General features: G+C 36.6%; 1 protein-coding gene across 1 annotated transcript in view; it reads right to left on the bottom strand.

The window, feature by feature from the left end:
- Nucleotides 1-13,894, bottom strand: part of GPC6 (glypican 6) — a 971,667-nt gene that overhangs the window by 322,708 nt on the left and 635,065 nt on the right. Inside the window, exon 4 of the mRNA XM_032496783.1 lies at nt 4,493-4,658. Coding sequence (XP_032352674.1) covers nt 4,493-4,658 — 166 coding nt within the window. The remainder of the gene's footprint in view (nt 1-4,492; nt 4,659-13,894) is intronic.

The raw sequence follows: 13,894 nt of genomic DNA on the forward strand, positions 1-13,894 counted from the left end.
TTTATAAATGTAGGAAATTGATAACAAATGCTGCTCATGAAAGGCAACTGGGTACCAGCCAACCTTTTCTTTCTTTCCTTCTAATTTTTTTCTCAGGGAGGAGTTAGCATTGCTTATGCATTCTGCCAGCATTACAGAGAGAACACAGCATATGATAAATGTCCACAAGAAATGAGAAATATTGAATCAATGACTATAAGAGGAAGGCAGGGGTTTGGGAGGGGTTAGATTTCAACTGATAGAAAATAAAGTGCTTCTGGGTCTTTTTTTTTTTAAATATCTTTTTTGGTGCTTTTAGGAACGCACAAGGGCAAAAGCAAGTTCTGTAGCTAACAGTGAGATCAGATTCTAAAATAATTGCTTTGGCTTTTGTTCCTCAATTTAAGAGTTGTGTTTCTGGCCTGTATTATTGAATAGGCTCTTTTCTCATACAAAGCAGACATGAAGAAGCCTTAAAAGCTTGCTGCTAACTACAGTTCTCGAAATAAATTTCTATTCTATTTTTTAGGATCTAGAGGTTTTTGAAACATGGTATTTCAGGATCTGTCACATGGATGATGGAATTCTTTATCACTAAAAAAAGTATCAGATTTATATTATAGGATTTCATGCTTAAGAAAGTTTTTGAAAAAGGAGTATCTTAGACAGATGCTTGAAATATTTCCTTGTGTTTACTTCCATCCTTCTGAAATGCAAGGTCTATAGTCCTGAACATTTCATAAAAAGAGAACCCAAGTTTATCTACAAGAAACAACACATGTTTATCTAGCAACATTTCTTTCAGATAGAAAGTTGTGAATACACTAAATACCTTGAGGATTAAACAGTTCTTGCAGGTCCCAAGAAAGTCATCTGGGCACCCTAATGGCCATTTATTACATGACACTAGTCCTCTGACTGACCTAACACAGCTTCCTGGCAGCTGGCTTTAATTTACCACTTGATAGCAGCTGTCACACGGAAAGAACCAGGTTCATTATCTGATTTGTCTCTGCCATCCCTGCACTCACAGAGTCCATTAACAACAGGGAGACGTGCTTTTTAAATTACTGAATTCGTCATACTTCCATTAAAAGAGTAGACTTACAAAGTAAAACAGAACAGCTTCTTATTGCTTTCCCTTCCATTTCTCTGTCTAGCTGTTTCTGTTTATTCCACTCAAAGAACATATATTGAGCCCCATTCTCAGCAGGCAGGGCCTTATCTGTCCTCCTCTTATGCTTAGACCAGAGCAAGGTCCATACTAGGCACCCAGTAAACACGTGTTGGGTTAATGAATAAAGGAGAGATTGAATGAACAGTGCCCACTGCTTTGTCTCTTGGCCTGGCCCAGACGTAGAACCCACCTTGGTTTTGTATTTGATGCTCTCATGCCAATTTTCTGTCTCGAGACTCAATAATTGGTTGCCTTGAGAGGAGGCAGAAAGCTCAGAAAGTTGGATACCCCTGGTTTGTCTGATCTATGAGGGCCTAAGGCCTAAATTAAAAGTACCAGCTGCTCATCCGGCTCTCCCACACTGGGAGGGCATCTGTGTAGATCAGGGAACGCAACCTTTTCTGGACAAAAATGAACACACGTTTTCCAGATTTTAGCAGTTCAAGTCCGTGGCAGCGGTGGTGGTGAGATTTGATCATAACACATGTCAGACATAAAACAAGTAAGCATTTAAGTGCCCCTGACAGATCCTGCTAGACCTCCTGAAGTTGTCATGGGGACTTGCTAATATTCGGGGTCTGTATTGTAACAATTATATATATTATGGCTGCTCAATGTCAATTATGTTTGACAGTGATAATTCAGTATGGTCTTATTTACTATTTTTATTTGATATTTATCAAGGTAGGGCTTCCCTGACCCCCCAGATGAGGTTAAGTCTTCCTGCTGAGTAGACACTTAGCATCCTGTGCTTCTATTTTCATAACATTTTCTCACAGTTAATTATAATTAATTTTACTGCATTAAATTCCCCAAGGGCAAAACAATGTATGTGTCTAGCTTACTCGATATAATGAGTTGAGTTAGTATCTTATGATTATAAGTGTCTTACTAACTGGGATAACCTAAAAACTTAAGCTCCAATGATGGGAAAAAACATGTTAAGCTCTCACTTTTAAATGGAACTATCGAGATCATTTCACCTTACACGTGTGGTAATAAGCATCCTGTAATATTTTGGTAATAAAAAATACTACAGAACAGTACAGAATCCCTGCTTTTAGTCTCACCAACATTTGCCCCCCCATATCCACAAACCATTGTATTTTTTTCCTCTCTCTGGTTCTCATATCTATAAAGTTAGAGAACGTACCAGCTGTTTGGAGGAGGCTGTCCCACACACCCTAAGGTCTAAAGTAGAAGCAAGATTTATCATAGCTGTATACTGTGACTTCAGCTTTAACGTCTATGCTCACAAGCGAGGTGTAGTACTGCAGCACGGCCCCTTGTCCAAGAGAACAGTTCTTATCAGTGGAATGCTGGTATCAATGCCAAACAGTCAAAAGAACCACAGAGTGTCACTGAAACAACGCATTCTGCCCGCAAATCCTTTCCCTCTAGGAAATTTTAATTTATGTAAACATTTTTCAAGCAAATCCGTCTGCATTCAGGCAACATTCAACAGCCAGGCTGGAATACACTGTGTATGAATGTACAGCCAACACCTGGGTAAGTGCCCAAAAGAGACTGTCAGTGCCTCAAATTACATCTTTCTCCTACTGCTCAGTTTCAGAGGGAGAACAGGCTAAAAGCTACTCTCGCGATCAGATCCTTCTGCTCCCGTGAGCTCAGGGGTGTGGATGGTGTGGATGCAGCAGGTGGGGTACAGGGTGAAGCCGGGCTGTGCTTTGTGCTGGGGAATCTCACACGCTCCAAGGAAGCGGCGGAAAGCCCCCGGCATAGGCGGGTCAGGGCTTTCAAGGACTCTACAGTGGGGCTCACAGCATCTTCTTCAAAGCTACCAGCAACGTTTCCAAAAAAAAAACCCAAAAAATACCTCTACGTAAAAAGGAGAGTTCTTCTTTTTTCTTATGGTATATGGTAGTCAATTAATAAGTATCTTTTGAGCAGGGTCTCTGTGCAGGGCACAGAGTTAAAGTTCCTAAGGACTATGAAAATGTGTCACGAGTAGAACTCTTTATTTTGTTTTCCTTCTAGGATTAAAATACCAAAAAAGAAGAAGAAGAAAAAAAACAAAAAAACAAAAAACTACAGACCTTCAGAAGTGCATGAATACCACTGGGGCTTTTACTTGAACACTTAAAACATTTCATTTTATCAGTGAAGTACCTTTCTTTTGACATGATGCAGACACCAACTGAATCCTAAATGGTTACAAATCACTTTCAATTAATTTGTGGCATTGTCATTCGTGGGAATGTGTCACCAATTCGATCCTTGTTTTTACTGATGGTTGATTGCGTGCCACTATTAACATTTCAGATGGGCACATAATAAGAAACAACCTATAAAGTGTATAAACTAGGACATTAATGCAGCAGGCAGAGATGGCACATGCAATTGACAGCTACAGGAGTGAAGGGTTTGATGAAAAGATGCTGCAAAGCCCAAGAAGTGATGGGTTGCAGGTGCAAACCAGAGAGAGGGCTATTATATATAATTTTTGTTGAATTACTGATTTGCGGACTGATCTTTGCTGCTGCATTCATGAATGCTGTTTCACTGTCATCTTGGATGTATCTGTGTGGAAAACGGACTTGGCACATTTGACTAATTCATGCACTAACACTTCACATCCAGACAAGTATTAGCAAGAATATATTTTGCTCCATCGGTCTATGTGGGTGGTCAATTCTCAATGCCATAGCAAAACCTGAAGAACATTGGAAGAATTTTCTTAGCGGTCTCTAGGACTAATAAAAAGATGAGATATGGGAGCAAGGGGCATCAAATATATTAATGTAGGACTAACCACCAGGGTCCCTTCCAACAGATGGTACAACACCAAGTACATTCCCAACGTATGCTGGGTTTTTAATTTTAGTTTTTAAATCAAATGATTTTCCAGGCATTCAATTTCACATCAAAATGGCAGGTAGGAAACCCAACTGATTAAAAGCATAAAGATTTGTTTTATATTAAAACAGCCACCAGCACTGAGAAAAAGAAGCCAACTAAGATGTCACTGTTGCTCTTACAAGTTAAAAAGCTTATGTTCTCATTTTTAATCATGTCCTGATCTATTTAACAAAATCCATATGCCCACGTTCGTCCATATACTGCAAGCTGACCAAAGACAATTTAACTGTGGCATGAATTATGGCAGTTTCTACCAAAAAGTATAAATAATCTTTATTATTCAAAAGTGATGCCAATGCAATGGAATATTTATAATTTACTGCACACTGTTTTGTGTGCGTTTTCGCATTCTCTTCGTGTCTACAAGTCATCGCAACTTCGGACCCGCCCATCAGGTACCGCGAACACTGACCGTTCCCGCGTCCCTGTCCGTGGCTCCGCTGAAACGCTCCTTACCTATAAAGAGGTTCCACTCCGTGTCCAGATCAGCCTGATTCGCCAGGCAGCCCTTCATGACGTTGAGGCAGTAGTTGTTGCAGGGTCTCACGGTGGGAAGTCCTCGACAGTACGGGCAGTACAGCATCTTCATGAGGGCACGGATGCACCCTGGGGTGGGGCTGACCTGGAGATTGATGTGGGGGACAAAAAGGAAACTTAGACATAAGAAGGATGGAAGGGGCCAAAGAAAGAAGTGACCCATTTTCTCCTTAAAAAAAAAAAAAAAAAAAAAAGTGAAATAGCTCTGATAAACCTCCAGCGGTAGAGCCGGGGGCTAAACGAACCACCTGCATCTTAACCCTTTGTAATACTTGATCTTGACGCCACTCAGTTCCTGTCCAATACTTCTGTTTCGCATAGTCGTGATCATTTTTCTTGAAATGTCCCTGTCAATATTTTGATATTTATCTCATTGCGATTCAGCCCTGAAACCCAGACGTTTCACAATGGGACATGCACTGAGATGGCGTATGTGAAAGCGATTCCCCAAGTTAAAAGCCCCGTAAAAATGAAGGTGTTATTAAAGTTTAATGTCACACCTTTAGAAAATTTTCCAACTGGTCATTTGACCCTGTTTCTAAAGGAGTTTGGCAGATGCACTTCCTTGGTACATAACTTTTTAAAAAGGATCTGTATCAGCTTGTCTGGGATTTCTGAGATCCCGGCCCGCTTAGAAGCAGTGGAACAGCCAAGGCATCCTCTTCAGGCATCTGAAGCTTTGCGGTTCTGGGAACTTTGGAAAATGGACCCTGGGTTGATTGTGAGGAGAAATCCTTGCAGTAATTCAAAAGAGCTACCAATCAACCAATAATGAAGCACCATTGCCTTGAATCAGATAAGCAGAGACACTCCCAAGTTAGTCAATTCGAAACCAATAATGTCCTTTTTAGATTCATTGAAAATCCTAGTTTGACTTTAAGAGGAAAGAATATTTTTAAACGGCATGGACCAAAACGAGAAAAATATACAGAAAGCAATTTTTCACAACAAGACATAAATTTTAGTACCGTATTTTTTTGGTTGTTATGAAAAATTGCTTAATTTAATTTAATATTGATTTAATATTGATGCTTTAGTCAAGTACCTACATGTCTCTGTTCTGTTCTTGTGTTCTAGATCTGAAGACAAGCTTAACCTGTAGCATTTGGATCTCTTGGAGAGTTATAGTCTTACCAGACAGACCTGGGCCCACAGGCAACATTTCCATGTCCAGATCATTCAGATACTGACAAAGCATGACACCAATGTAAAAGTGGGGCAATAAAAGGTATTTCCATATAAATGGATACTTACTACCATAGCTAATCTTTGTCATTTTATCCTCTACCTAGACACCACATTCGAGGTTTCTAATGCAAAGCTTTGGTTTCTGTAACATTTTCTTAGCTCTATGCTATAAAACATTAATAAAGAGAAATCTCAATTTAAAAGAGTTGGGAGACCAGCAAGGGGAAGAAGTCTTTCTTGGCAAGGACTCAGCCGATGAAAAGCCGTGGACTCTTTGTTTACCACAGCCCTCTCAACTTTCTTTTTGCCTCTAAAAAGGTGTTCCTTCCTTTGCTGAATTGCTGTTCCCTATTGATCTTGAATAAATCTGTCTTTGCGGGGGAAATATTCTGCAGTCTATTTGTTTCAGGTCAAGAACACTGACAAATTCCCAAATATATTATTTCAGGAAATGAGCTATCAAGCTATTTGTCTGTCTATCTTATCTAATCTAGGCACCAAAATCTCTGGTTTTCATTTTTATTTTTTTTTCATTTTCTTTCCAAAATTATATGAAAATTTTCATACAGAAAAAGTGAACGGTTTTCAAACTGAACACCCATACCCCCACTCCTAGGGTCTATATTTAATATTTTCTTACACTACTTTTTCACACATCTATCCTTCTCATCCATCCATTAATCCACCTTATTTTTAGTGCATTTCAAAGTAAAGTATTAACTTTTTGATTTTAACTTTTCCTGGTGTTTTATGCTGGCTTTAATAAAAGAGAATTGGCCTGACCAACAACAGAAAGTTAGCGCATTAGTAGCCCAAATCAAATAAGCGAAGTAAAATATAACAGGCCTTTCTTCATAGTGACAGTTAGAGAATGGTTTAGAATCCATTAATTCTAAAACTTACTTTCCAACAACAGAACAAAAACAAAAAATGAGAACAAAAGTGAGGAGTCTGGTAATTTTTCTTCTGAGCACGTGTCAGCGCCACCATATCATCTTCTCCAGATAGGCTGTTTTGTTGAAAATGCCAAATTTTATCCACAATTGAGCAGAATTGTATAAAAATTTTCTTGTATCCACATGTATCCCACTAACTTCACAGAAAATAGAGTGAAGGATTCTGTGTGTGAAATTCCAAATTCTCATACATTTTCCTTATTTGACATGGTTGCAGCTCTACAAACCGATACCCACTGGATTTTGATTTTCATAGCTTTGCAGTTTCTCTGCTGACCCTGCTGCCCTTCTACAGACCTACCCTATTTTCACCTGAGCTGGCTAAGCTATTTCTTCCTTTGACTCTGTTGAATTTTTGGTTTTCTTGCTACTGGTGTCACGTGATGCTTCCTCTCAGTCAGCGTGCCAGTATAAAGCCAGGGCATTTGTCAATATTAGGGGTGCAAATGAACGATCTCTTGGACAGTGTGGGCTCTCTTTCATCATTATAACCTGTACCACTCTGCATAACGTGCACATCATTATAAGGTATTACGATTATGATTTAAGTACTCAGTAAGTTCTTTTTTAATTGAACTCTCCATTCTGTTTCTGAAGTCCTTGGCCACATTGATATACAAAGAAAAAGAAAAAAAAAAAAACCAGGCAGTTTTATACATCTTAGTATTCAATTGTTGCTTTTTAACTTTGCTTTCAAAGGTTATTGATCACATTAATTCCAAAGCTTTGCTCTGTATGCGTGTGTAGGGGTGTGTGTGTGCTGGACCCAGTACAATTTTCTCAGTCTGACATTTCAGAAGAGTCTCCAACTCAGGGCAGCAACCAACAGAGAAAATTGAACATCCTTAATAACCTAAAAGAACAATGTTGTTCAAGTTAAACATGGCTCTCTCAGTCCTTTTGGAAATGACATCCTACCTGGTCAAATAAAGGGCATTTGAAGAAGAAGAGAATAGAGTGGAGGATCAAAGTTGAAGCTTTTATGCTCACAGACCATGTTTTTTTTTAAATTGACATCACTTCCTGCTTGAATTAAACTTTTTAAAAAACCATCGCTTCAAATAGAAGACTTTAAGAAGTAAGCCTCTGAAAAGAAGGTCCTTTTAAATGCCAATTGTGTAGAGGATATTTCTGTTTTAAAATGTATAATAGTGTTTTATAAGTGTGCAACAGCTACTCTTAAAAAATCTATTTTTGAAGTCAATAGAAGACTTATAAGAAGTTGCAAAATCGGTAGAGTCCTGGGTACCCTTCACTCGCTGTCCTCAGTGGCAACATCTCATACAGCTGCAGAACAATAGCAAAAGGGGAAACTGATGTTCATATACTACTGCTCATTAGCTTCTAGACCTTATTCAGTTTTGATGGTTTTTTCCAACCTGCATTCATTTATGAGTGTGTGCATGCGTGTGTACACTTCTCTGCAATTTAATCCTACGTATAGATTTGGGCAACCATGCTGGAATAGACGTACAGAACTTTTCCATCATTGCAAAAGAACTCTCTTCTGCTACATCCACCTGACCCCTTATCCCTGTCACAGGGCAACCACTGATCTATTTCTCACCTCTATAATTTTATCATTTCAAGAATGTTATTCAAGTGGAATCATTTAGTATGTAACATTTTGAGTATCACTTCTTTTTTAACTGAGCATAATGACCTTGAGATCCATCCAAGTTGTTGTTGCATGTATTCGTTCCTTTTTATTGCTGAGTCGTATTCCTTTTTTTGGATGTACTAGCTTTGTTGAACTCTTCACTCACTGAAGGATATTGGGGTTGTTTACAGTACTTAGCTATTAGGAATAAAACCTCTATGAGCATTCATGTGCAGTTTTTTGCATGAACTTAAGTTTTCATTTCTCTGGGATAAATAAGTGCCCAAGAGGGCAACTGACGGGTCAAATGGTTAGTGTGTGTTTAGTTTTGTAAGAAATTGTCAAACTATTTTCCAGAGTGGTGTAGCATTTTACATTTCCAATAGCATTATGTGAGAGATCCAGTTTTCCTCACATCCATGCCAGCATTTGGTATTATTATTATTTTTTATTTTAGTCATTACAGTAAGTATATTATCCACTTTAAAACTTATGGTAAGTTACCACTGAATAAGATCCATACACCAGACGTTGACACAATGTTGTAAACTGACTATACTCCAATAAAAAAGAATGCAAAAAAATAATATCCATACTAGGATTCTAACCTCAGTAGGCTCTAATAAGCATCACATACACAATCATTCACCAGCTGGTCTCTAGAAAATGTGCAATTTTTTTTTAAAAAAAGAGCAATTCCAAAATAATAGAGAAACCTGTATTTTTGGCAAAACCAAAATAAAGAAGTTCTAAAAACTCACATTTAAAATTTAGAATAGAATAATATCTCAAACATATAGTGCCACAAATTCTTAAATTTTATGAACTATTATAAAAAAAATCCTAATGAAGAAAACTGTGTTCCTTTAGCAACAATAAAAATATAATCCACCTTAAGAAATCAAATGTTGAGTTTTTTTTTTTTTTAGTTGACAATGTGGATTTTTGACTATTTTTGAAAAATGTAGCTGTGGCTTCCTAGATATGCAAAGTAGACTGGAAAACAAACTTAGGTAAAAGAGTAAATTTAGATGTTTATAAAAGTGGTACAGGGAAGGAGGGTGGTAGAGGGCATGCCTAGCATACACAAGGTCCTGGGTTCAATCCCCAGTACCTCCATTAAGAATAAATAAATGAACCTTATTACCTCCCCCCCACAAAAAAAAAAGCAAAAAAAGAAAAGAAAAGAAAAGAAACAATTAAAAAAGAAAAAAAAAGTGGTACACACTTGGCACAAATAAAACAATGTTTTTTAAGTGAAAAAAAAAAGTTGTTGGTGACAATATTCTTTCTTGTACTTGCTTGTGTTTTCACCTAAGTGCTACCTGTTGTCCAGCACCATTAGTAATCCTTCATCAAGAATTTACAATATTGGTGGTGGGGGGGAATAAAATAGTCAATAGTTCCTACCCCATTATTTTACTCCTGGAAAGACAGAAACATGTTTGTGAGTCAGCCAAGTACGATTTCAATATGAAATCCTTGCATTTTGGGTTAAGCCCTTCTGTTAACTTCTTTTGATGCTCTTTGTGTATGATGAATGATTTATACTTGAGCAGTTTTGAGGAATGTAATTTGGGGAGTAACAATACAATTTATAACAAAAGTTCTTTGTAAAATAACTGAAAAATAAATAACATAAAAATAATTGAGGTCTTAGTTTGTAACTTTGTGGTTTTTTGTTGTTACTTGTGCTTCTTTTCTAAAAGGTTAAAGCAAGATACATTGAAACACAGCAAGAAGTACAAAAAGAGTCCTTAATGAAGCGGTACTAGGAGATAGGACTAAGACTTACCCACCTGCCTAGCCATGTGTGTCAGGATGTTTCAGCAAGTAATTCTTCTGTTTTCTAGATGCAATTTGAGGCATAGTATATCCTTAGCCATATAATAGCAATTCATTTCAGGTCTTTAATATACTTAAGATTTCTGTATCTGGACCAACATTCATGCACTGGTGCTCACGTTAGCAATTCCTAATAGTAGCCAATGTAAAATGAGATTGTCTTTTAAAGTATTTTTTTAAAAGCAGGAAAACATTTGAAAGTTATATATCTTCACTTAAACATAATGAACATATACATATAAGTGCTTGTTTCTATAGAAACCATGGAGCCGAAATAACCAAATAAACATATCTGTCTTCTGCTCCCAAAGACAAACAAGTTAATGTAAGTGAACTGTATAACTAGAACAAATTCAAAATGTGTTTTTGAGCAACATTTGATGCCCTTCTCCACAGTTTCTAATCTGCAGTCATATTAAATGATGACATGCTTCTACTCATCATCTTAATGTATCGCGAGAGTCCAGAGTGTCTTCTGAAGCCCTTGAGAATGATTAAATTGCATTCAAAGTGGCTTTCATGTTAAGTAATTTTAATTATAATTCTTTAACAGTCAGCAACCTCTGCCTTGGCTTTGTAGTAAGTTCATGAGAACTCAAGTTTGTTTCTTCTTTGTTCCCTCATGCCACTTCATTAATCCAACATTTAGGGTGATGAATACAGAGAACTTGTACCAGTGTTGGGATGCCCAGAACACATTCAGCTCATTTCAGGGAAAAAATTATTTGTTTTGGGGAAGTGCAGTGGAAAGGGAACCCAAACAAGGACATTTGGCTCAAAACTGGAAAGCAGGGTTTGACAGGGATGGCTTCTGAACAAAACCATGTAACAGATGTCTCTAAAATAAGCATAGGAGATGGGGGGCATCACAGAAATGCTGGAGTAGGGAGCTCCAAGAATCAGTTCTTCCACTGAAGGAACGATTAAATTAGCAAAAAAGAAAAAACAACTTTCCTGGAACTCTGGAATCTAATTAAAAAAAAAAAAAAAAAAAAAAAAACTTGCCACAACTGAGACAGTACCTAATAATAAATTTCAGTAAAAAGGCATTGCTAAATCTCAAGTCTCAAGGAATTTAAAAAGATTGCCATCATACAAAGTATCTCCTCTGACCACAATGGAATAAAGCTGGAAGTCAACATCAGAAAGAAAACTGGAAAATTCACAAATATGTGAAAATTAAACCACACACTCTTATACAACCAAGAAGTTAATGAAGAAATCACCAAGGAAATTAGGAAATAATTAGATAAATAAGAAATAAAAATACAACATGCAAAAAATTATGGATACAAATGCTTACGTTAAAAGAGAATGTCTCAAGTCAATAACCTAATGTTATATTTTAAGAAACCAGAAGAAGAAGAGAAACCTAAAACCAAAGTTAGCAGAAGGAAGGAAATAGCAAAGATTAGAGTGGAGACAAATAAAACTGTGTGTTTAGTTTACTCTTCTTTTTCTAGTTCCTTAAGGTATAAAGTTATGTTATTGATTTGAGATCCTTCTTCTCCCAGAAGTTGAGAGAGAGGCTTGGCATGGTCTCTCCCTCTGAACCTCTAGAAAGAATCAATTCTTCTGACATCTTGATCTCAGATTTCTAGCCTACTGAACTGTAAGAGAATATGTTTCTGTTGTTTTAAATCACTCAATTTGTGGTAATATGGTAACCCTAGGGAACTAATTCATACACCAACAAATTAGATAACCTTGATGAAATGGAAAAATTCCTAGAAACACACAACCTACAAAGCCTGATTCATGAAAAAATAGGAAATTTGAATAGACCTATAAAAGTAAAGGGATTGAATTGGTAACAAAAAGACTCTCAATAAAGAAAAACTCTGAATCAGATGGCTTCACTGGTGAATTCTAACATTTAAAGAAGAATTAGCAAAAATCTTCTTAAATTCTTCCCCAAAATAGAGGGTGAGGGGATATTTCCTAACTCATTCTAAGAGACTAGTATTACCTGATACCAAAGCCAGATAAAGACATAATAAGGAAAGAAAACTATAGACAAATAACCCTTATAAAAGTAGATTAAAAAGCCCTTAACAAAATATAAGCAACTGAATCCAACAGCACATTAAAAAGCTTATAAACCACGACCAAGTGAAATTTATGCCAAGAATGCAAGGGAGATTCACCATAAGAAAAATCAATCAGTATAATATACCATATTCATGGAATATAGGAAAAAATACACACAATCATCTCAATGGATGCAGAAAAGGCTTTTGTCAAAATTCATCATTCTTTCATGATAAATACTTACAGGAAACTAGGAATGGAAGGAAACTTCCTAAATGTGATAAAGAGAATTTATGACAAACCCACAGCTAATATCATATTCAATGTTGAAAGAGTGAAAGATTTCTAATATCAGGAATAAGACAAGGAGGCCTGGTTGTTCAGCCCTGCTGTTCAATACTGTACTGAAAATTCAAACTAGAGTTATCAGGTAAGACAAAGAAATAAAAGTTATCCAATTGAAAATAAAGAATTATAACTATCTTTACTCACAGATGACATGATCCTATATAAAGGAAATCCCAAATAATTCACAGTAAGCTACTAGAACCAATAAATGAATTCAGCAAGGTTATAGGACACAAGATCAACACAAGCATCTGCTGAGTTTCTATACACAAACAATGAACAACCTGAAAAGGAAATTAAGAAAATTACATTTATAACAGTAATCAAAAGAATAAAATAACTAGGTATAAATTTAACCAAGGAGGTGATAAAATTGTGCACTGAAAACTATAAAACATTGCTGGAAAAAAATTAAAGAAGACCAAAATTCATGGAAAGATAGCCTGTGTTCATGGATTGGAATACAGCATTGTTAAGGTAGCAATACTACTCAGAGTAATTTACAGATTCATGGTAAACCTCATCAAAATTCCAACAGTTTTCCCTTGCAGAAATGGAAAAGTCAATCCTCAGATTCTTACAGAATTGCAAGGGACTTACATAGCCAAAACAATCTTGAAAACAAAAGGAGCATATTTGGAGCACTCACACTTCCTGATTTCAAAACTTACCACAACTTACTACAAAACTAAAGTAATCAAAACATTGTAATACCATCCAGCAATCCCACTTCTGGTTATGTATTCAGAAGAATTGAAAACAGGTTCTGGAAGAGATATTTGTGCTCCCATGTTCGTTGAAGCATCATTCACAATAACCAAGAGGTGAAAACAACCAAATGTTCTTTGACGGCTGAGTGGATGAAGAAAATTGGTGTATACATACAATGAAATATTATTCAGTCTTAAGAACAGAAAGAAATCCTGTAACATCCAATAACGTGGATGATCCTTGAAAACATCATGTTAAGTGAAATAAGCCAGTCATGGAGGGACAAACACTATGTGTTTCCACTTACATGAAGTATCCATAATAGTCAAACTCATTGAAGCAGAAAGCAGAACAACGATTGTAGGGGGCTGATGGAGAAAGGGAAATGGAGAGTTACTGTTCAATGGATATAGAGTTTCAGTCATGCAGTGTGGAAAAGTCCTAGAGAGCTGCTGTACAGTTAACAATACCATATTGAACATTAAAAAATTTAAGAGGGTAGATCTTATGTTTTATTCCACCACAGTAATAATAATAATAAAAATAACACCATGGTACTGGCATGAGGCTAGACCTATAGATCAGTGAAATAGAGTTGAAAGACCAGAAATAAACACACACATTTATGGCCAATTGATTTTC

The sequence above is a fragment of the Camelus ferus genome, chromosome 14 (genome assembly GCF_009834535.1).
Source record: "Camelus ferus isolate YT-003-E chromosome 14, BCGSAC_Cfer_1.0, whole genome shotgun sequence".
NCBI lineage: Eukaryota > Metazoa > Chordata > Mammalia > Artiodactyla > Camelidae > Camelus > Camelus ferus.